Source organism: Micropterus salmoides, unplaced genomic scaffold (assembly GCF_014851395.1).
Source record: "Micropterus salmoides isolate LMB-PRFRI ecotype aquatic unplaced genomic scaffold, ASM1485139v1 Ms_hic_scaffold_22, whole genome shotgun sequence".
Taxonomy (NCBI): Eukaryota; Metazoa; Chordata; class Actinopteri; order Centrarchiformes; family Centrarchidae; genus Micropterus; species Micropterus salmoides.
In genome coordinates, this window is record NW_024041373.1 from 20,740,232 (window position 1) to 20,763,607 (window position 23,376).

The following is a 23,376-nucleotide window of genomic DNA, read 5'->3' on the forward strand; positions in this document are numbered from 1 at the left end:
TTTGTTCTATTTCATCAAACAAGTGCGCTCATTCTGCCTTGTTATTGTTTCCTGCAGGTCAGCCAAGCAACAATCTGAAAAGCCACAGGGCCTCAGTGTGAACACGGAGCATGCCGAGGTGACGGTGATCCCCAATAGGCCGAGAGACAGCCAGACTAGTGACTCCGACTCTGACGGCCCAATCCTGTACCGCGATGAGGAGGAAGAAGATGAGGAGGACGAGTACACAAACAGTATGACATTTGATTTCTAACACATCACACAGTAATGGAGGCCAAAGCCAGTGTGTCACCTGCACAACTTGTACAAACATTTTAAAGAAGCTCCTCATGACTACTATGGTAGTTTACATTAGGCGTTTCATTAAGAATATGCTATTTATTTGATTTCAAATGCTGGCAGAAACCTGGAAGGGAAAAGCAGCTCAAAGTTTTTATTTACATTTTTTTAAGCATTTCTGCTTTATTTGATAGTGATAGTAGAGAGAGAGACAGGAAAGGCAGGGAGAAAGAGGGGATGACATGCAGCAAAGGGCACAGGCTGGATTCAAACCCAGGCCACTGCGGTAAGGACTCAGCCTTGATGCCTGGTACTCATGCTACCATCTGAGCTACAAGGGTGCCTGTGCATGCTCACTAGAGTTACCAGTTCATTAGATTTGTCCTGTTCTTTGAGTCATAGCAATATGCACGTTTAAGTGGTCATAGTGACTACATGATAGTTGGCGCTAAGCATGCTCATTCTAAAATCTTCCAACAGCATTAAGGAGTTTTAGGCTGTGTCCGAAATATGGTTGGACAATAAAACGATGTCAATAATTATTGCGATATAATTTTTTTCAATAACAATATATGTTGTTCAATACATATTCAATGTTTGATTTTATTCACTTGAATCATACACAAAGTAGGACTTAATGTTTTTATTGAGATATTTATTTTGTTTAGGAAAAAGGACTGAAAAAAGCTTTTACTTAATATTACTCATGCATATTGACAAAGATTTTATCATAATTGTTTTGAATGTTCTACCTCAGATTTGTGAAGTGATCCATTGTTTGGCATCAATTGTTGACCATAAAGAAGAGTTTAAGCCACAATTAACCATCGGGTTTTTTCAACTTTCACTCAGGAGCAAAAATCAGCCTTTAAACTCGAAAGAAATCAGGATTTGATACTTTTGATCCAAAGATATGAAACTTTTTATCGTGATAACATTTTTGGCCGTATCGTCCGGCCTTAGTCCGAAACCACCATTTTGTACTGCTTTCCGAATGTAGTAAGAATTATTATACCCTATATAGTGGGCTCAAAGTATCCCAGAATGCATTGTGAAAAGTAGTGTACAACCGATGGGCACTAACCAAGCTGTATATATCATCATTCATTGTGCTTATAGAATAATGGTCCACCAGCTGACGTTGATCTGGCTCGTTTTGTGCGACGGCAATGACATTAAAAATGGTACAGAGCGAATGACTCGAGTAGTGTCCAGAAGTGTTGTTTTCATTTTGCCAGTGAGCTCACTGTATAGTCCTCTACATATATCTACCTAGATAAGGGAGCAGGGGAGTAGTGAATGAGTGATGATTTTCGGACACAGCCTTAGAATCTTCCAACAGCATTTGGGAGAGTTACTGACCGTATGCGACTGGCCCCTTTTCTCGTTTGATCCACATCCTGCTTCGTCTCTTACCTTAACTTCACAAATGGACACTTCAGCATACAAATGCATAATGTCACAAGACAGGTATCATTACTAAATGGTTGCAGGAACACGGTGAGTATTCATTCCTTTTGTGGCCTGCACAGTCCCAAGATCTCATCGCTATCGAAGTAAAGTGGAAAGGATTGCTTACAGCAAGACAGCATCGCACATTTTTGCAACCAGACACATTCATGTTGTTATGAACGTCAAAGGAGGCACAACACACTGTGTTAAAGATGCATCTATTAAGATGCCAGCTGGGTTTTTAATGTAGAAAAGACATAAATCTCTTTGAATTAAGTTTTCTTAGTGTACCAGCTTCAGCAAAGATGATCTGGCCTCTTACTTGTTAGCTAATGTTGCTTTGAAACTTCTATATCGTCTATATCAAAGAGCTGCATGACATTTTTTTGCCAACCAACAATTCATCCAATTATATGACCAACCTTTGAAGCAGCATTTGTAATTAAGTTGCACCTGCTGTATCAGCTACATGTTGATGTTTTTTTTAGATTTTTAGAAACCTCATTTGCCTCATTGATGCTTCATTATAGCCTGCAGCAGATCTCCTTGGTGGTTGTTTCAAGGCCCAAAAAAAGCCTGTGACCGTGTTGCGTCTCTGTTCCAGGCGCTCTGGCCAATAGGATCCGTCGACGAGACACCCTAAACATCAAACTGCGGAACCGACCCAGCAAGGCAGAGCTGGAGGAGAAAAATATTCTGCCACGGAGCTCCTTGACAGAGAGACACGAGCTCCGCCAGCAGATAGGCAGCAAACTAGTCAGGTACACACACACACACACGCTCAGCATGATGTGAAAATGTGTGAATTTTCATTGTAGATGTGGCGGAGCTGTTGGGTATTAACAGAGATTGTTAATTGTTTCATGGTGCGGTTGTGGGCGGTGTACTGGTACAAATGATGCACAGTAAAAATGTGTGCTGAAGTTTAGTTTGGCATTTTCTACCAGATGAGGCAGAAAGGCTGCCAGCAAATCTGCCTTTGTATTAACAACAACAAAAAGTTTCACAAATGTTAATGTGATAATTCTTGTTGTTTTTGTGCATAATTTTTAAGTCACGTCTGCTCTTATGTGTTTTCTCTTTTCAGGCGCCTGAGCCAAAGACCCACCACAGAGGAGCTGGAGCAGAGAAACATCCTCAAGCGTAAGTTTCTGAAATAAACTATTAAACTGAGGTTTAGAAACTTTTAAAGCAATGTCATATACATTTCTTTAGTCTTTAGTAAATCTTTAAATGTAAAGCATGCAAGCAGCAGTGTTGCATCACCTCATCTGATGCATGTTGAGGATATCTATACATGCCGTGTATTTTGCACCACTTAGTGGATATATTACCCACTGTTAGAATATGATGCCTGGGTCTGTCTTATCTCTCTTGAAACTTGAAATTAGGGTGTGACACATTTATAGCATTCTCACAACAGAAGCACTGTTAGGGGTTGACAACAATGTACCTCCTAATTCAACTTTACTTTCTATGAAGCTACAATATATTGATGTCCACTTTTATTCTTCTCACAAAGAGAAGGTCCACATAGGTCCTAATTGAAACAACAATATTATTGTGTCTGTCCAACATAAAGTTCAACATCTGAACAAAAGAATAGATGATCCTGGTTACATTAGATATTGTGGTATTCCAGCTGTCTAGTTTTATTCGGTGGTAGCAAAAAATTGCCAGATAAGACCTTGGATGTCTCATTAATCAGAAAGATGAGACAGATATGTCCATCTAATTTATGACTTACTGTCTGTTAGAAGCTTTGTGTCTCCTACGCTGGACTGATGTGGGCGGTCACACTAAGGTCTGTATTATTTTACAGAGAGGGGTTCATAGACACTGATCTTTTTCTCCTTACTTTGGTCACCATGTTAATCAAAGTTAAGTCAGTTCTGCTCAGTCAGTTAGTTAGGCTGCATTGTCCACAATACAAGCACTACACGTTAGTCCTGATAAATATTTAAATGACTCTGTCAAATGGTCTATAAAATTCGTATGTCATGCTACTAAGACGGACTTCAATCATTCTGCTGGAGGGTTTGCTAGCTCAATTTATGTGCCAACTTTGCATTTCAGAGAAAGAGGTATTTAAGCGTTGGATATTATAACAGTGGTTTTGCTCTTGGCCTAACTGAGTTATTATGTGATATCTGTTTTATGTTAAGTGGAAAATGATAGCAAACAGCTCACAATCACAAGTTTGTATCCAGTATGACACAGGAAATTAAAATAAAAACTAAGCTAATCATCCAGTGTATTGGTGGTATATACATAGTAAGTATGGCACAATAAGCAAATTACAATAACAGTACAACATGACTACAAAACAACTATTCTGAACATTGTTTCTGACCAAGTTCATCCCTTTGTGACTTCATATTATCCACGAATGGTTACTTACAGTTATTTTAGGCTGTAACAAAACACATTAAAATACAACAGCTGTTAGCTGCTAAAATGAAACCTTGACACTGACTGGTGCAGTAATACTGATCTGCTGACATAAAGAAAGTGTCTCAGTAAAACTGGAGCAAAAGCTTTGCAGGGCTTGTTAGGATGTGCATACCTTTTGCACGCATATTTTGCAGTAAGTTGGTTTGCAGCGTCACGCATGTTATCCATCAGGAGATGTTGATACTTTTAATGTGTCACACAGCCTCAGTCTAGTTGTAACTCAGGTAAAATAAAGCCAGCCTCTGATGTGTACAGCACAAAGACGACTGAGATATAATGTGTGACTTTTTATTTAGGAAGAAACACAAAAAGAGAAAGAAATACTGGTTTTTGTGCTGTTACACACACACACATAAATATATATATTTACCTAAGTTTTTACCCTTTTGCTTTTGTTATGGCGATAACACAGCTACATATCCATGGACACACTTTGATATTGCAAATAACATCTTGCTGTTATAAGTAGAAGCAGAAGCATGTTGCAGACACTGTGGGTGTGAAATGAGTCTGTTGGTTCTCTGCATGCAGAAAAGAATGAAGCAGAGGAGCAAGAAGCCAAGCAAGAGATTAAAAGGAGACTCTCCAGAAAGGTACTGTAAACACCAGCCAGTCACACACATGAGTGAGAACAGAAAGGACACAGTGAGTCTATATTTAGCCGCTAATATGTTTTGCAGTGACTCATGTTAGGAGGCAGAAAAGATGCTTTGTGTAGCCATCTAGTGGACACAGATGGAACTGAAACTTTTGCTATGACTCTTGCTCATGTGATAAAAAATAACATTTAGTTCCTGGAAATTGTTTAAATAATTAATACAGGGTACAATTGTAAAATGACATAAGCACATAGGCATGTACCATATGTTAGACGTTAATATAACTTTCTTCTAAAAAGAAAAAAATATTTGAAAGATCATTCCTGAATTTTGATGTTTATGGTCTAATTTCTGTCCCCTTTTCTGTGTGTGTGTGTGTGCGTGTGTGCGTGTAGCTGAGTGTGAGGCCTACAGTGGCAGAGCTCGTCGCTCGCAGGATCTTGCGTTTTAACGAGTATGTGGAGGTAACGGATGCCAAAGATTATGACCGGCGGGCGGACAAACCCTGGACACGGCTTACTCCCGCTGACAAGGTAAGCTACAATTGATATGTGTCATAAAACCTTGATGTTAGTAAACTACAGGTGGTTAAAGGATGTCAAAGTCAAAAGTATGAGGACACCCAAACAAAATATTTGGACACCCGTATGTAGATATTAGATATTTCATTCCAAAAACTTTTGCCAGTCCACTCTTCTGTCGAGGCTTTCTACAAAATGTTTGATATACCGGTACTCCCACTCAGCCACAAGAGCATTAGCAAGGTCAGGCACTGATGTTGGGAGATAAGGTCTGGATTGTTCATCTGTGTTCTAGTTCATCCCAGAGGTGTTGGATGGAGTTGATGTCAGGACTCTGTGCAGGCTAGTCGAGTTTTTCCTTATCAAACACAGAAAATCTTCTTGTTGTGGACCTCCCTTGGTGCCCAGGAATAGCCATTGTCTAAAATATTGTTGTATGCAGGAGCATTAAGGTTTCTCTTAATTGGAACTCAGTGTTTGAGCCCAAATGAAACCCTGAAACTGCCCCAGACCGTGTTGCACGTGATGTTTTGTAAAGTGAGTGTGATGATACACATGTTGATACAGAAGCAATCTAAGTGCATCCATGTACCATGTCTACCTTGCAAATGTTTTCTGTCTTTATAAAATCTGTTTCTATGTCAAGCCTGCCCTCTGCTGCTGATGTTTAGAACTACACATCACACAGAAATTGCACAGTCTTAATGTCCATCCTAAATCACAAATGCTTAACCCTCACAGACTTTAATTTATATCACACCTCATAATCAACTGCTGTATGAGGAGAGGGAGAGGACTTCACGTTACCTGCGGCAGAGGGATTTCTGTTCAAATGTCAAATGCCAGGCTAATTTTTTACATATAGTTTAATGAAACTAAGAGTGTTATCAACTTTCTGACTACAATAATCCTTAACAGTGTTATTAATATTGTTTAATAATAACAGACAAAAACAAATCAACAATAGTGCCCTAAGATAACAACGAACAAGACACATGCTGGCTGGTGTTTACAAGTAAACTTGTTCTTGCTTCTTTTAAAAATAAAGCACCTTCAGATTTCATACTGAAACAGCCCGGAACCCTTTTACATTATTGGAAATGCACATCAAAGTCTGCAAGTCTACAGGATGATTAGAGTAGAAAACATAGCTGTGTTTTGATGTTGTGTGTGGGTGGGTGGCCTTGTCCTCTTAAGTGCATTTTTATCTGTGTGTGTGTGTGTGTGTGTGTGTGTGTGTGTGTGTGTGTGTGTGTGTGTGCGTGTTCTGCCCCTCAGGCTGCTATCCGTAAGGAGCTGAACGAGTTTAAGAGCCGGGAGATGGAGGTTCATGAAGACAGCAAACACTTCACCAGGTACTCGAGCAGTCGATGACCTCTACCATTTAGCCAACTCTGACGATAACTTGCGCTTCATTAGTAATTTATCACCACAAATCCTGCTGTTTATTAGCTCACGTTGATCGATATTTATATTACTCTGGTCCTCCATTTCCACTAACCACATTCAAGTCATGATATACACCTGGGTCGACTCCAGTTCATTAGCCTCAGGCAATGATTGTCAGTAAAGTCCAGGGTCACTCTCTTATATGTTATTAGATCTCTGTGACATGGTTTTGGATTGTTCCGCTGTACAGAGCACAGTGAGAATAAGTCCACCAGTAAAAACTAATACAATTAAAAATATGTATTATTCCATTTACTCATTTAGAGCATCTCATTTTTATGGATAAATATTATTGTTGTGCAAATGTGTGTTATGTATATATATTTTTTCAGCCACCAGGAGAACAGTTAACTTCACCAAGATCTTTCCGACAATTCAAGCAGCATTACAAGCACACAAATCCTGATATTTTAGTGTGTGTGTGTGTGTGTGTGTGAAACATCATTAAACCAACATAATTTTCTTTCTCTAAAGCCACTGGCTGCAGCTCAAGGTGCAGGTGTTTGAATTGAGTGTTTTTGTTCCTGGTGAAGATATCACCATATCAGATTCTATGCAGATTCTAATTTTGCTTTGAATATCTCCTTCTCATGTGTTGTTTGTGTGTGGGTTAGGTTTAAATCACATTTAAACAAATAAGAACTAACATGTAATTTGTTGCAACAAATTTGATTGCAACCTATATAGCATAACTGTATTCTCCATTGTGGAACTATTTCATTCACTCACGGTGCGTCTTCTGCATCACTTGTGTACGAGATAAGATAATGGGACAGACTGTCTTTGCATTTTATAAAAGCCCCCTGCTGGAGAAGAAGGCATGGTCTGTTCTGCTTATTCATTGTGAGTTTGGATAATTTCTGATTGAGTATTTTTCTCAAGTTCAAACAGCAGTTTGAATTCCGAATAAAAAGCGACAGCCCTAATGTTGATATATCTTTTTTCTACAGTAACAGCAAACATTTTTTGTAAGATAGCCTACAGATGAATTCCACACAAACATTTTTTTATATCATAAACTATCTGTTCCGTATTGTTGATTTGTAGATATACTATTATATTGAGTATGTTTGCATTGTATATTCATGAACTAAAACCTGTGTGTTTGTTGTTTTCAGATTCCATCGGCCATAAGTGCTCTCACTGCCAGCTGGATGTCAGCACCACAAGCTCTCCGGTCCACAGCTCCCAGCAGTCTCCCGGCCCTCCAGACCCTCAGTACACAGCTCTATCCACAGCTCTGGGATCCTCTTGCGCTTGATGATATGTATTTCTGTCTATAGTGACAGCATGTGTCTTAAGGCCTTGGCCATCCATGGACACCAGTGAAACATTTGCACATATCTTAGAGTCAGAACAGTTTTTATGGCGCTCTGATTAGAACCATTTATTTATTGTAGATTGCCAGAACCTGCTGGGATATTATGCTTGTTGTTTGTTTGTTTTTTTGGTTCACTTCGGGCCTTGTAATGAGAAGTTCCAGGGAGGAAAAATGGGCAAAAGTACCCGTATTAGTGAATGTGGCATGATTGTACTAAAGAGTTTGTGTACTTGCCAAGGCATGCCTTGCCATAATGGCCATATATGGGCATCCTCCTAGAACCGGAAATGGGAGTGATTGGATGGTTTCCTGCGGATGTCAGTGCCTGTGTCATAGATCAGACGAGGGAGAGGTGCCTCTTGGAGTTATATCTGAAATACTGCAGTTCATTTTTAGACATATTTAAAGTATATTGCCACTAGAGGGCATTATATCGTAAGAGTTAGAGTCTAAAAGGAGGAAGACTATGTAGATGATAAATTACTTACAAGTGTTATATTTATAACTACTTAAGCTTAAGTTCGCTGGACATCTGAGGCACTAATAGTGAAGTGCAATGAAAATCACTCCAATTCTAGCCAGTCTCTCAGCACTTTTCCTGATGATACATGGTTATCGTGTACCATCATATATTCTGTGTTGGGTTATTAAGTGCAAAGCTCTGACCACAAAGTGCTGGACTTGCTTCAGTTTTTCATTTTAAGGCTATTGGCTGGAGCTCTTACTCAGAGTGACTTGGTGCCAAAGAAAAAGCAGAAATTTGATTGTATTCTTGTCTTCTTATTTGAAAGTTTACAGGTTTGATTTTTTTTTTTCGGTGGATATCATATAAAGGTTTTATGAATAGAGTACAGGCACTGAGAGTTTCACCACTGAAGCAATCAACTGGCCTCTCAAAGAAGTGGAGAAGAATTTTATTTTCCATTTCCTTGAACATGCTTTTGCAGTTTAATCTGTCAGCCTATGATACATACACAAGGAGAGCCTTGCTGACATGTAGCCCTTTCATAACTTGCCCTAACATGCACCTTGAATCCAGCAGTGAACAGCTGTTTTAATCAACACACAGTTTGATTTCTCTTTTGGCTCCAAACCTGAGAATTTAAAGGAATAATTAAACTTTTTAGAAATACACAAGATCACTTGATTGATTAATTAATCTGTAACTATTCTCATAGTCATTGTCATATATGATATTATACTGAATACCCCTATATAGTTAATTGCATTGTTAAAAGGCAGTCACTTTCTTGCTGAGTGTTAGATGTGAAGATCAATACTTCTTAGCCTGTTTTATATTCCACTGTCTGTCTGAATTCATTTTTATTGTTATGAGATTATATACAAACAGGTAAATTGTCACAGTTGGCTGTACAACAACTTAACTCCATTCAAGAGGGTTTGCCTCTGTTTAAATGCACAGACAGTTAGTGTGTGTAGATTTATGGTTTGTTAGCAACTTGGCTCAGGTGGTTTGGATCATTTGGATCACTGTTCATCTTTGGTGCATTTATAGATTTTCTGCCTCTAAGTGATCCTTCCAGATCAAATCCTTAAGATGCATGTTAATGCAAATTGTAAAGGGGATACATTTTTTTATGATTTTTTTTTGTGGGAATGCCAGAACATTTGGCTGAGCAATCAGAAAAAGAAACCCTCAGAATATTCAGAGAGAGAGAGAGAACCTGAACTGATAACTTAAAATATTTTAGGACTCATATAAGAAGCTGGGACAGAACACAACAAGACATGGCCCCTTACTCATTGCTGTGGGTGTGACCTTGGCTGAGAAGTGATTGACAGGTTGAGCTTGCTGACGTCTGAAGGCTTTTTATTCTCATAAGAGACCTCCAACCTCCACAACACTCATCATTCTTACAAACAGTAACTGAAAAGGACAGGTTTATTCTTTCGGTGCGGAGGTTGTAACATGAAATGATGTACAGCGATGGAAAAGAAAACAGTATTCATGCCAATGTCTATGTTGTTATATATTGATTATTTTGTACAGAATGTATATCGAGCATGTGCATACATTGAAATCCATTTTACTACTAGTATGATACAATACAACTTCGATGTGAAAGTTTTACGCTCTGATTTTAGTTGTCGTATTTTATTTTTTATCACCCCCAGACAATCATAATGAAATGAACAGTTCAGCACTCATGTAAGTGCTGTTTCTCGGCAGAATATCCGGCACAGTACAGTCTTGTCTTTACCAAACCTGTTTCCTAAGCAGACCATGGACACGGCACAATATGGTAGTGATAAATATCTCTCTGGCTTTTTGGTATTCTGTTGTACCTTCACTTTAACTGGAGTCAGCAGGTGCAATGCGGCAGAAATTTCATGGATAGTGACTCAGTTTAAAAGCAATTTATAATCCTTCCTGGACCTCTCTTTTGATTTATGTCTTCAGATGACCATAGTTCACCGCGCACAAACCCAAACAGGATGCGACGTGAAACTTTGGCATAATCATATCTAACTGTCCAGAAAGCTCCTTTTAATTTAGATACACAAATTAAAAGTCTTACTGGTGGTAAAGCTTTGAAAACCTGAATATGCTGCTTGCATATCTTTAACAAAGTCAGTAGGTTAATCCAACTAGTAACATTTATTTCAACCCAGCCGATTTAGCATTTATAAGCAGTATATGGTCAATGTGAAAGCCATGTGAAACAGGTCACTTGTAGTTATTAACCTACAGACTTGTATTTGAGGCTCCCCTCTGTTTTATGGAGCTGTACAGTGAGTTTTAGTTTATTGTTTAGCTGTCCTGCAACTTTACTGTTCACTCTTGTTCACTCTCACGGCTTTCAAAGCGTTGTTTTCAGCAGCAGCACGCAGCTGATTTCATCAAAAAAGCTTTTTTTTTTTTTTCAAGTGTACACTACCTGACCAAACCAAACAGTAGACTGAGCCAGAGACTAGCTGGTGAACACAGTGGAGCATCTATCAGCTAAAGAGACAGATATTTCCTCGAAGAGTTGGTAAAGACCAAAAATGGAGCTAGAGGAGAGTGAATATTGAACTTAAATTGGTCAGGTGGCCATAGACTTGAATCCACATGAATGATAATGTTACTCTGTAACTGTAGATCAACTAAAAAAGTTAATCCATTAGTGCAGGTTTAAGCGTTTAATAATGTATTTGTTTACAACTTTAACTCTGTATCTTTAATCTTATATAATAGTATTTACATTTATTGAACACATTAGAAATAGTTTTAAACCTGTCTCAATGATTTTCATACATGTATAAATGGTTAATACATGCTTCGTAACGCAAAGGATTAGTTATGATAAGTTATGGTATACTGCACAATCAATCATTCATTAGCTGTTTAAACACCAGTTATAGATGCTTAATTGTAGAAGTTAGAATTGCTGACAAAGTACATTAATCAACACTTAAAAATGTACTTATTTGCTTGCATCTGCATTAGTGTGTTAAAGACCATTTATGATGTATTTATATACTGCTTATAAATGCTAAATAGAGAGGTTAATATAAAATAAGACGCTCTAGAAATTGTACTTGTTTGTGTAAATCCAGGCAATCGCTTGGTGTTTTCAATTATAAAACATAAAACACATCTAATACTGAGACTTTTTACAGGGGAATCCTGGTCTGAACCACATCTACATTTAAGGTTTACTTTTTCCTGCAACACTGGTGCATAATTCCATATTTTAGAGTCCAGAGTTAGGTATAGCATCTAGGCTAAGCAGTTGAGAGTGTTGAAGAGCCTTGACCGTTGGTGTTTTGTCAATGTTAATCACAAGGAGCGAGGCCTGTAAAAACCTTTATGGCTGCAGTCTGTTTCATCTCATCCTGTGTGGAACTGTAAAATAAACACAATACACCTTCTGAAAGCTTTAAAAGATGTAACACACCCTACATTGCTTTGCATTGTCCATGACAGTGAACCAATGAAATTAAAGTGTCAAACATACAATTACAAGACAAGTATTTGTCTAACCCTTCAGTTGAGCGTGGTTAAAAACACTCATGGCCACTTTGACACTTGCTTTCCCGGCTGCTGCTATTAATTTGCAGTACTGGATACTTCACCAGTTTATGAAAATGTTTACATTTGAGGATGTCTGCTGTTGTAATGGTGCTTGAGGCTTCCTTTATCACTTTCCCAAATCAAATCCCCAATTTCTGACAAGAGCCATAATCAGACTGCTGCTGTTAGTGATCGAAAGCCTTTTATCTTCAACCCGTAGTCTTTTCTTGATCTTGTGAAATCACAGTAAGGTATCATGATGGATGGTGACCCAGTCACACCGTAAACCCCCCAACTATAAATGCATTGGATGTAACTGAAATGCTTTGATTTATTTATTTTTCTCACACAATGGCAGCAAGATGCTCAAAGCAGCAACGGTGGATATTGGACTCCAACTTACCTTTACTGTATGTTTGACTTAAGATTGATTTGTCATAGGATGATGTCATATATCCCAAAAACAGCTACTGTTGCGTCCAAACTGTGTATATTTTTTGTATATAAAGAATCATGGAAAAACATCTTATTTTGTGTTCTTTTTTTCTTGTCATGTAAATAAAAATGGGTGAGTAATATGGATGCAAACCGCAGAAGTGCACTGATTATAGAAGATAGAGGCAGGGGTATTGTGAAAAATGAGATTTGTTGGATACAAGAAGATTTTAACATTAAATTATGCAACAAAAAAAAGGTGTTTACACAGGAACAGTCCTTCCTCTCTTACAAATACATTTGTACTAGCTTGTAAGAAAAGTGAAATGTAATTGATTCCCCTTCTCCCTTTTGTACCATTGTATTATTACTGGTTGCTGGTTTTAGGAGGCAGAGTCCTTGAAGGCCATGTTTCCTAATTCACTATTCAGAGACATGAAATGGAAGGGGCAAGATGCTTTGTCTCTGTAGGGTTTTATTTTTAAATACATTACATTGTTACTTGCAGATTTCCTTAACTAATTAAAAGCTTTACCAAATATTTCTTTGTTTTTAAATTTCCACCACGGTTCCAAGGACGGCTATGAGTGGAATTTACAGCCTCTCTGGAAACCCAAATGTTCAAGCAATTAGTGCCAATTAAGCCATTCTAGGACATTAGAAAAGATTGAAGAAAACCTTTAACTCTGCTTTCCTCATCACCTTCCGTGTGCCCTGAATTGTCGAGGATGACAGTGTAATTACTTTGAGAAATCGGCACTGAACCTTGCTGTGCCCTTTGGCTCTCACTGAGTTTCTGCTTTGGTTACAAAAGGACAAACCATTCTGCAAAAAGTGAAATGACGAATGTGTAATTTTATTAGCTGCACGTAGCAGTGTGGCTCCGGGTCTACCGCTTTAGTCCAGATTTAAATATCTCAACAGCGATGTAATGGATTGTGATTCGTGGTGCCCAGAGGATGAATTCTAATGCCTTTGGTGATTATCTGAACTTTCCCCTAGTGCCACTATGAGGTCGTTTGTGTTTTGAGTGAAAGTACAGTCTCACAGTGCCCCCAGCATGGCTGCAGACTCTTGTTTTAAAGGTGTCAATTCTTTCTCTCTTTTTACTGAGTCCTAATATATGTGAGAAAAGTAATGTATACAGTGACACTTTATAGTGAAGTTTAAACGAGAGCATCAACACGGACTAACTTGGTAGTCTGCCCACGTTTCTCCTCCGGTCTTTTCACACTTGTGTCTCAGTTGCCTACAAATAAAACCAAGTGCAAGGAACTTACAGTCTAATCAGATCCTGTTTAATACAGTTCATCAATCAGTTTAATTTGACAAATGCAAAATAAGACAATTTCTTCTCGTAACTCTAATGGCTGCTTCCCAAACAGGGAGTCGATATTCAAAAGAATCTTATCTGCAATATGCAAACACAATCTGATAAACACAGGACTGAGAGATGAACCGCATTACTACCCTGTGCCATTTAAACTTCATTCTGCCAAATAGATTTCCGATACATATTCCAGATGAATGCGAGTTCTGTGAATACTGTTTTTTTGTACTGTTATGATCTCATGCTTGCTTACAGGTAGGCTTTACTCATCTTAGAGTGCACATCACCTTAATGCATGTGTTGTAAACATCTCTGAATCTGTGTGTGCGTGTGCATTTCGGTTTATATGGGAGGTTTCTATGCGAATGGCCGTTAAAGTATTCTATTTCAGGCCTTTTCAGCCTCGAAGTACGAGCCTGACAGCTTTTAAAGAGGATGTGGGCGTAATGGAGTTGGTTCTTAAGGAGAGGCAAGGAAATGAGAACTACAGATTGAAGGAGACAAGGGACGAGGAGATTGCAGACAGAGATGGTAGGAAATGAAAGACAGTCAAAGACTTGAATCATGGCCAATGTTCAATGGCCTTCTCTGATAATTTTATGGCTTTGGAATTGTGACAGGAAGGGTGTAAATTGTAAAAATCGTTTTTTTCCTTGTGATGGTCGACTTTGCAGCTCCCTTGTTCGATATATTATTCTGACTGTGGTGGTAATTGCTTTTATAGAGCAAAGGAGGACAGTATGATAACTGCAGCAGCTGTTGCTTATAACTGAAAGATGCCCTCCTGGCCCACAGTGATCATTAACCTCCTGCTCTCACACACACTTTTTTTTTTCACCTGTGAAAGCCGTAAGTCCTCAACTTTATCTTTTTTTCTCCAAAATTCACCTTGGCCATATTTTTCCAACCTGAACTTTAAACCTAGACCTCAAATCTAAAGTAAGCCCTTTTACATGTGTTAAACAACCAATCAACAAAAAGTTCCAACTTTTTAGCACTAAAAGTCATACTAGTATCTATAGTAGCCATACACTCCCCACGTTAATGAAGTTTCACAGGAATGATGGGAAGGCAGTTTTGTCCCTGGCACACTGCCTGGAGGTCTCGGCTGCAATGCAGTTCTACTGCTAAATTGGAAAAGGGTGGTAATTAATCATTAGTCTAACACCCTGCGCAGTTACAAAAAGTGTGATTGTTAGAGGGTTTACTGCAGCCTGCCGCTCTGTTCATAGTTATCCCACTTTGCAAATGACTTGCACGCTTTGCAAAAATGAGTGAAAGGTTCTAAAAGATTAACAACGCAAGAAAACAAAAAATCTGAAACCAAGTCGCTTGTTAATTTTCTGTGCTCAGAAACTGTATGAAAAGGTAATTGTTCAGTTAGAGGCGTGGATGATAACCTTTACTTCCGAAAGACTTGTTTCAAATCTGATTAAAGCGTATTCGTTAACCAAAGGTGATTTTAATGTAAACTTTTTCAAATTTTCTTTTTATTCAGACCAGACACTTATTAAGTATTTTGTCATAATGGCCTAGCATTCATTCGCTTTCCTCTCCTGGTCGCCATTAATCCTTGGGATTTTTGTTTGCTTTTAGTTTGAAAAAATTATTCCAGACACGCACTTGTGCATTCTTCACAGAAAATATTCATTTGTTTTTGTATTCAGCAGAGTTATTACTTGTGTGTTTTATCTTGGATGTTTCCACTCAACTGGTAAGCCTATCTGAGCAATAGAGATGACAAAAAGAAAGAAGGAACAGAAAGTAGGAGAAAAGGAGGAAGTGATGAGATTTGCAAGAGGGGGTGTGAGCAGTGAAGAAGACGAGAGGGAAGAGTTTAGTGGAGGAGAACAATAGAGAAGATAGACGCAGATAGATCGGTAAAACAGGTGGGTGGCAGAGAAGGGCAAAGATGATTGGATTGTGGGAGCGTTTGTATTTGACGAGGGTGAATGTGCTTCCTGGACCTTTTCGCAATTTGGCTGCGCTCCTGAGTAATCAGACGAGAGAGCGAATGTGAAGTACCGGCCAAACGAGACACTCACATCAGCATGAACACAGAAAGTCATAGTGGTTATTAAAAGATGCCAGTCACTGTGTCAGGCACGTTTTAAAAAAAATCCAGTCGAACTATAGCTTTTACAGGGTCATGGAAAGAGTAGAACGAACTGCCTCGACTATCAAGACACTGCAGGGTCACGAATGGTAGAAGAACGTGAGGAGATAATGAGCATGTCAGATTAGATTGATTCAGTAGGTGTTGGGCTGTGAGATCTTCAAGCAGACCTGCTAACCTCAGTACCAGTGGGACGGAGACTCAATTTGAAAAGAGACCTAGTACAGTTGAACAGCTTCAAGTGGAGCTCCAGCTCAAGTGCCACTGAATGAAATGCTAACGCCAGTATAGCAACATGCTCATAATCACAATGCAAACATGCCTCAGCAGGTATAGGGTTTACCATGTTCACCATCTGAGTTTAGCGTAATATCATGCTAACATTTAGTTATTAAGACTAAACATAAAGTGCAGCTGAGGCTGATGGGAATGTCATTTGTTTATTTGGTGATAAACCAAAGTATTGGGCACACTTAATGTATGTACCAAATTTTATGACAACATATGCAATGGTTGTTGAGACATGTATGCTGGAAACCACAAATGTCAACCTCATGATGGAGCTCAGGGAAAAGTAAGGGTTTAGGATTCATCCTCTCTGGACTATAAATGTCTATTGTCATGGAAATCTATCCAATTGTTGTTGAGTTACTTCAGCTTAGACAGAAGTGACATATCCTTAGAGCCATGGCTGTGTGGCTAAAGTGGCAATGTTTTCCACTCGTGTGATCCTTTTATATACCAGCATGCATACCAGCATGCAACAGTTACCAAACCTATCGCTGTTCCAGGTTTGTCTCAGAATTACACAACAGCTGCTGTGTTGTACTTTTTTGTGGATTTAGATCAACACCTTCAAAACCAGAGAGGTATGAAATTGATAGTATATTTATATATTAGGGTCCGTCAGCTATGGGAACTAGTGGGTATTCAATATCTTTATTCGTCGCATTTTATGTGACTTTACACAACTCAATCAAAACTGTTTTTACTGCAAATACAGGATGTTCATTATGAGCATACAAAACTGTTTTTATGTGCCTGTACTGTAAAAGTCTTTATAATGTGTGTGTGTGTGTGTGTGTGTGTGTGTGTGTGTGTGTGTGTGTGTGTGTGTGTGTGTGTGTGTGTGTGTGTGTTGGCAGGCAGGACACAGTATTTATAGTCATTGTGAAAGAGTCCAGAAGGAATAAACAAAACAGAACAAGCTGTTTCAGTTACACCATTTTTTTCCCCGTTGCTGTGTGAAAACATTCGATCACTTGTGCCTTCAACATATACTCTAAAGGGGGAATTGTTACATAAAACAGTTGTCTTTTTATAAATTGATACAGTAAAGACACATTTCAAATACCAAGACAACTAAACAATCTTTTGCATTATTGTAAATGAAAAACTTGATATTAAACCTTTCTCAAAGTGGGAATAGCAGGTGCCTATTCAATAGTAATAATTCTCCCAACTGCTAGTGATTTTCACGATATATGATTCATTTTTTTCCTGTCTAGAGAAAGAAGAGGGGAAAATGTGCACAAGAGGGTTCTCTCAGGGTGCTTCACCTACAAAGTGGGTGTTATAGTCTATAAAGCACACCCACCTGCAAGCCTTATTACCGTTAAAAAAAGAGTCCATCTCCACAGGAAACTAAGGAGCAGACGTCTATTTATGTGCTCGTGTCTCAGAGAGAACAAGTCAAGCAGTTTATGTGAGTGAGTGTGTGTGTGTGTGTGTGTTTGTGTGTGTGTGTGTGTATGACGGCACACTGACAGACCTCACGTTGCTTTCACGCCTGACTTGGCATCGTCATCTCCATGACTCTCACAGCGAAGACAGATGGCAAGGACTTACCCCACTAACAAGCCCTCCAACACACACACACACACACACACACACACACACACACAGATATGATGCACAACACAAGAACTTCCTTGGCACCCACTGACTTGTCTCTCAATCCAATAATGAGTCATGCATGGCATCATCTCCTCACCAAGTTTCTGTTTTTGTGTGCGTGTAGTATGCTTTGATAAATCACCTGAAGTCAGCAAGTCAAACCTCAGCGCCTGCTGCTCTTTTCTAGTCTCACTTTGCCTGCTCCAAACACGAGCCTTGTACCAAGTGCAGCTTCAAACATCTATTCTACTTTAACCACAATGAGGCAATTTGCATAATAAAAAACAGTTCTAATGGCTAGTAGCATAATTAAACTGGCACTCCTGATAAAAGGCACTGATTTCAATGTAACACTGGAAAAACCTTCTTAATGTCTACCTTGACCTGTGTTTTATGGTAGTTTTTAAACTGTTGCCAATGCCTGAGAAGTTAATTAATAACAAAATCTAATTGCTATTTCTTGCTTTTCAGATATGTAAATGACAAATATCAGACCTTTCAGTTCTATCAACCTTAAATATGTATGAGAATCGGCCACCTCTCAAATTATGTTCTTTGGATGTTTTCACTTGACTTGAATGTCATCCTGTTGCCTATAAAATAGACAGTAGATCTTTAACACATGGCAATGTAATGTAATAGCAATGTAATCATTTACTTGACAGTCAGACAAATTGAGACACAGCATGTCAGGCTGTGTGTTTAAGTTATCAGCTGATCTGTTTGCACTTGCACGTGTGGGTGGATGATTGGGTACAAATGAATGTGGGCCTGAATGTGGCGCATTTGTGTGAGAGACTGTGTAGGTGGACAACAGTTTGTTGAATCTGCAAGGCCAAACAAAAGAAATGTACTTCTGAAATACACTGCTGTGCAGTATATAAACTCAGCAAAAAAAGAAACGTCCATTTTTCAGGAAGATAATTCTGTAAACATCCAAATAACTTTACAGAACTTCATTGTATAGGTTGCAAACAATGTTTTTCGTGCTTGTTCAATGAACCAAAAACAATCAATGAACATGCACCTGTGGAAAAGTCGTTAAGACACTAACAGGCGGTAACGAATTAAGGTCTCAGTTATAAAAACTTAAAACACTAAAGACACCTCTCTACTGACTCTGAAAAACGCCAAAAGAAAGATGCCCAGGATCCCTGCTCATCTGCATGAACGTGCCTTAGACATGCTGCAAGGAGGCATGAGGACTGCAAATATGGCCAGGGCAAGAAATTGCAATGTCCGTACTGTGAGACAGCTAAGACAGTGCTACAGGGAGACAGGAAAGACAGCTGTCATCCTCGCAATGGCAGATCATGTGTAACAACACCTGCACAGGATTGGTACATCAGAACATCACCACTGCGGGACAGGACCAGGATGGCAACAAAACCTGCCCGAGTTACACCAGGAGCGCACAATCCCTCCATCAGTGCTCAGACTGTCCACAATAAGCTGAGAGAGGCTGGACTGAAGGCAGACATCACTGGCAACCTAGTGGCACGAACCCACCTTCGCTGGACCCGACAGGACTGGCAAAAAGTGCTCTTGACTGACGCAGTTTTGACTCACCAGGGGTAATGGTTGGACTAATGCTGTGATCTAGGGAAGACATCCTCCTCCCTCATGTGGTACCCTTGAGGGCTAGGGCCATTCCCCCCAGAAATGTCTGGGAACTTGCATGTGCCTTGGTGGAAGAGTGGGATAACATCTCACAGCAAGAACTGGCAAATCTTGTGCAGCTGATGAGGAGGAGATGCACTGCAGTACTTTATGCAGCTGGAGTCCACCAGATACTGACTGTTACTTTTGATTTTGACTTCCCTTTGTTGAGGGACACATTTTTCAATTTCTGTCAGTCACAACTTAATTCAGATTATGTCTTAGTTGTTGAATCTTTTTATGTTCATACAAATATTTATAATAGTTTGAGCTTGCTGAAAATAAAAGCAGTTGAAAGTGAGAGGAAATTTCTTTTTTTGCTGAGTTTACATGCAGCTGATCAGCTTTATGCCAGTATTAGAGGTTATTAATGTTCTGGCTTCCAGTTTACATGTTCCAAACTGATCTCAGACACTTGCATGTTTAGAGGTTTATACTAAAATATAAACGTCAGTGCAAACATTCAGCTCCATTTACAAATAGAGATGCAACGATTAATCAGCTACATGTCAACTATTAAATCCATCGCCAACTATTTTGATAATCTCTGATTTATTAGTATTGAGTATTTTTTAAGAAAAAAAGTCTAACTTCTTTAATTCCAGCTTCTTACTCATCTGTGACAGTAAACTGAATATCTTTGGGTTGTCGACAAAACAAGACATTTGAGGACGTCATCTTGGGCTTTGGGAAACACTGATCGACATATATCACCATTTTCTGACATTTTATAGATCCAACAACTAATCTTTTCAGTTAATATTTTTCTGAGCTTATGTTTGTGTTTAAGCTGGTGCACATATATAGGCTTTTAATTTTATTTTACATTTTTAAGTTTCTTTGTGGCATCTTTCATCATTATCTTTATTCTCTTCTCTATGAAATTCAGACTCAGGCACAAAATATCCTTGCCTCGTATTGCCTAGTAAGTTATCAATATAGATGCTATTACATCCAATGATCCATGTCCACTTTAGTCTACTGTGTGTGCATACCATATAATTTGTGCTCTTAATGGCATTGATGAAATCTGCAGACAGGTGAAAAATTAAAGAAATTGAGATTTACAAAAAATTACAAATGCTTCCATACACGATTTAAGAGGTCACTGAATGATGAATGAACATGATTGTTGAACCCAGTCTTAAGACCACTTTTTGATGGTCTTGGTCTCGTCTCGGACTCGACCGCATTTGCACTCAGTCTTGTCTCAGTCTCAGACATTGAGGACTCGGGATTTTATTTAAAAACCAGTCAAGACCATAACTTTGGGAATATCAATAAATTTATTTTGCATTGTCTGATTAATTTAACATCCTAATTTTGATTGGATGTAAAACGTTTTGCTTCAGATGCAACCAATAACACTAATTAAAAACGTGTTGTTACCTTTAACGACCGTCACCCCTCCCCACAATGGTAAACATGGAAAAGTAGTGTTGGATAAAGATGCTAACGTTGATTTCAGCTCTTGACTACAACACTACATGTGCTATGGCCTTTGCAGTGCCAGATGTCAACCTAACTAAACAACCATGGAGGATTTGGGGCCGCCATCCCTCTACATCGCCATCATAGAAACACCAAATGAAGGGATATCCTTTGGAAAAAATGATGTTCATCCCTCCTGTAGCTTTACAGAGACTTGGAGAATATGAACTAAGGAGCACTGAAGCACTTGTCTGCTTGTGATGACCCAACTTTGCAACTCTGTATGTAGTCTGGGTACCGACTTTGTAATGAGAAATTACTGAAAAACCCAATATAGAGAAAGACACATTTTAATTAAATCAAAACAAAAATTTAAATGAAGAATACAGCACCACCTGTTAATACAAATACCTGACAAATGATAGTACACCACTTTGTACACGTTTTCTATTATCTTCTCTGGCGAATGTTTAGATCTCGAAGCCTTGTTTACTCTTTTCTTTCAACTTCATAGGTAATTTCCATTAAAGCTGCAGAGCTGTATGAGGCAAAACCTTTTCTGTGGTCCAGGTGCAAACAGAAAGATCTGTGCTGTCTAGCTTTGTAAGTGGACAAGCCATTCAGTGTTGACAGTGTCACACATGGCTTTAGAAGCACTTCTTATTTTATGGTCAGAATTTTCAGACGAGCATAACATTGAATGTGTCTGACAGAAAACAAAGTTGAATGTCCAATAAAAAACAACAACTCAAAAACTACAACAAAATCTTGTAAAACAAACTCCACTGCTAACTCCAATGGAATCTAAGCATCATCAGGTTTGTCTGCTGGTGGTCCACATGGTTGAAGCATCTTCTCCATCAGGTTGAAGCGGACACGCGCTTTGCTCTCGTTCTCAGCGACGGAGAAGTAGTTGAGCAGGTCAAAATGTCCCATGTAGGAGCAGTAAGAGTCTCGATGCTGGTTGACCAGCCATTCCCACTTGCTGGTGTCTGCGTGTCCTGTGCCGATGTACTTGGACTGAAGATGCTCCAGTTGACTGTGGATGTTGTATCTGTCTGTCATTGTCGCTGAGTCCCAAAAGGCTCTGGATAGAGGAGGAAACCAGTCAGAATGTAGTTGTGTTCAAGCAGAGGCAGACAAATCACACGATGAGATAACATTGTCGAATTTTGAGCCATGTGACTTCAACGTTTATAATACTATCTAGTTTTTTAAAAGCCGCTTCTAAAATTAACTCTCTTTGTACTAGAATCCCTTAATTTGTTTAACATACGCAAACAATATAAGTAATTTTTGCTTTCTTCCTCTTTTACTAAGAAACAGCTAGCATGCTAACGCTTAGCTACCTGATGTTAGCCCACTGAAAGTCTTCTCGAACCGAAATTTAAGCTGCAATTTTAGCTAAATATGGGGCTCTAAGCTATCATATAGCCAGTACATGTAAAAGATACGTACTCGTAAATGTGTGAACAGTTAAAGAGCCAAGGCGAAAGACGTAAATATAAGTAGGTCTGCTCGGAATCGGTCACACACCAACGAAAGAATGACTTCCGGTGCGTTCCCCCTGTAAAATGAACCGAGCAGAAACACAGGCGGTGACTTCTTGATCTCAAAACAGGCTGGACAGGGTAAATAATTAATAACAATAACTATATGATAAGAAGAGATAAAATGGCAGAGAGAAGATAAAGAGACAGATTTTGAAGCACACAGTACAGTTAATCTGCTTTCCTTTAGGCTCTGACTGACAATAAAACGTTATATTCTGCTGTGGCGATGTCTGTTTTCTCACAAGTAACGTTAACGTTAAATACAAAATTTGGTAATTACGTTTTATAGCCTGTTTAAAGAAGAAGAATTACTATAGTTTTATGCAGGCTGTAGTTTAGCAGGAAGTCTGTCGCTTACATGAGCTAGTTTTTAGAGTTTACCGTTTTCCGTGGCAGTGATGTGGAGTGGTTGATGTACTTTTCGTTTTCTTTCTACTGACAGACACCAGACTGTGAGGACACCGCTGATGAACATAATTTCAGTAACTCAAACCTTGTTGTGTTACGTTAACGTTATCTGTGCACAAGTGTGTCACTTTGTGCTGAAAAGTAGTGGCGACGTTTAAGGGCACAGATTAGAGTTGTAAACACTTAGCCCATGAGACATGACAATGCAGAATATTGGGGTCACAAGAACAAGACTAAAATATATTTTAATACTATTTAAAAGAAATATTCATAAATGTAATATAGGATTGTAGGGTCTGGGGGTCCTCCCCCAGAAGATTTTGAGCATTAAACACTTACACCTGCATTCTGGAGACATTTTCTGCACCAATTTATGGTGGAAATGTCCTTATTTATATAAAGGGGAAGACAAAATTCAGGTGGCAGGTGGAATATAATGCAGTAATCAGTATATT

General features: G+C 38.8%; 2 protein-coding genes across 3 annotated transcripts in view; one reads left to right on the forward strand and one right to left on the reverse strand.

Annotated features, from left to right (window-relative positions):
• The window catches only part of phactr2 (phosphatase and actin regulator 2), a 48,942-nt gene extending 36,320 nt beyond the window's left edge, over nt 1–12,622 (forward strand). For both annotated transcript variants that reach the window (XM_038737270.1, XM_038737271.1), the window contains exons 6-12: nt 58–233; nt 2,336–2,492; nt 2,819–2,874; nt 4,717–4,778; nt 5,180–5,317; nt 6,584–6,660; nt 7,873–12,622. In XM_038737270.1, coding sequence (XP_038593198.1) covers nt 58–233; nt 2,336–2,492; nt 2,819–2,874; nt 4,717–4,778; nt 5,180–5,317; nt 6,584–6,660; nt 7,873–7,888 — 682 coding nt within the window. In that variant the 3' untranslated portion in view covers nt 7,889–12,622. The remainder of the gene's footprint in view (nt 1–57; nt 234–2,335; nt 2,493–2,818; nt 2,875–4,716; nt 4,779–5,179; nt 5,318–6,583; nt 6,661–7,872) is intronic.
• An 8,672-nt stretch (nt 12,623–21,294) lies between these two features.
• sf3b5 (splicing factor 3b, subunit 5) lies at nt 21,295–22,527 on the reverse strand. Its single transcript, XM_038737883.1, has 2 exons — nt 22,419–22,527; nt 21,295–22,047 (listed from the first exon to the last, which is right to left on the reverse strand). The coding sequence occupies exon 2, from the start codon at nt 22,023–22,025 to the stop codon at nt 21,765–21,767; it is 261 nt and encodes an 86-aa protein (XP_038593811.1). The 5' UTR covers nt 22,026–22,047; nt 22,419–22,527; the 3' UTR covers nt 21,295–21,764.
• Between the last annotated feature and the right edge of the window lie 849 nt (nt 22,528–23,376).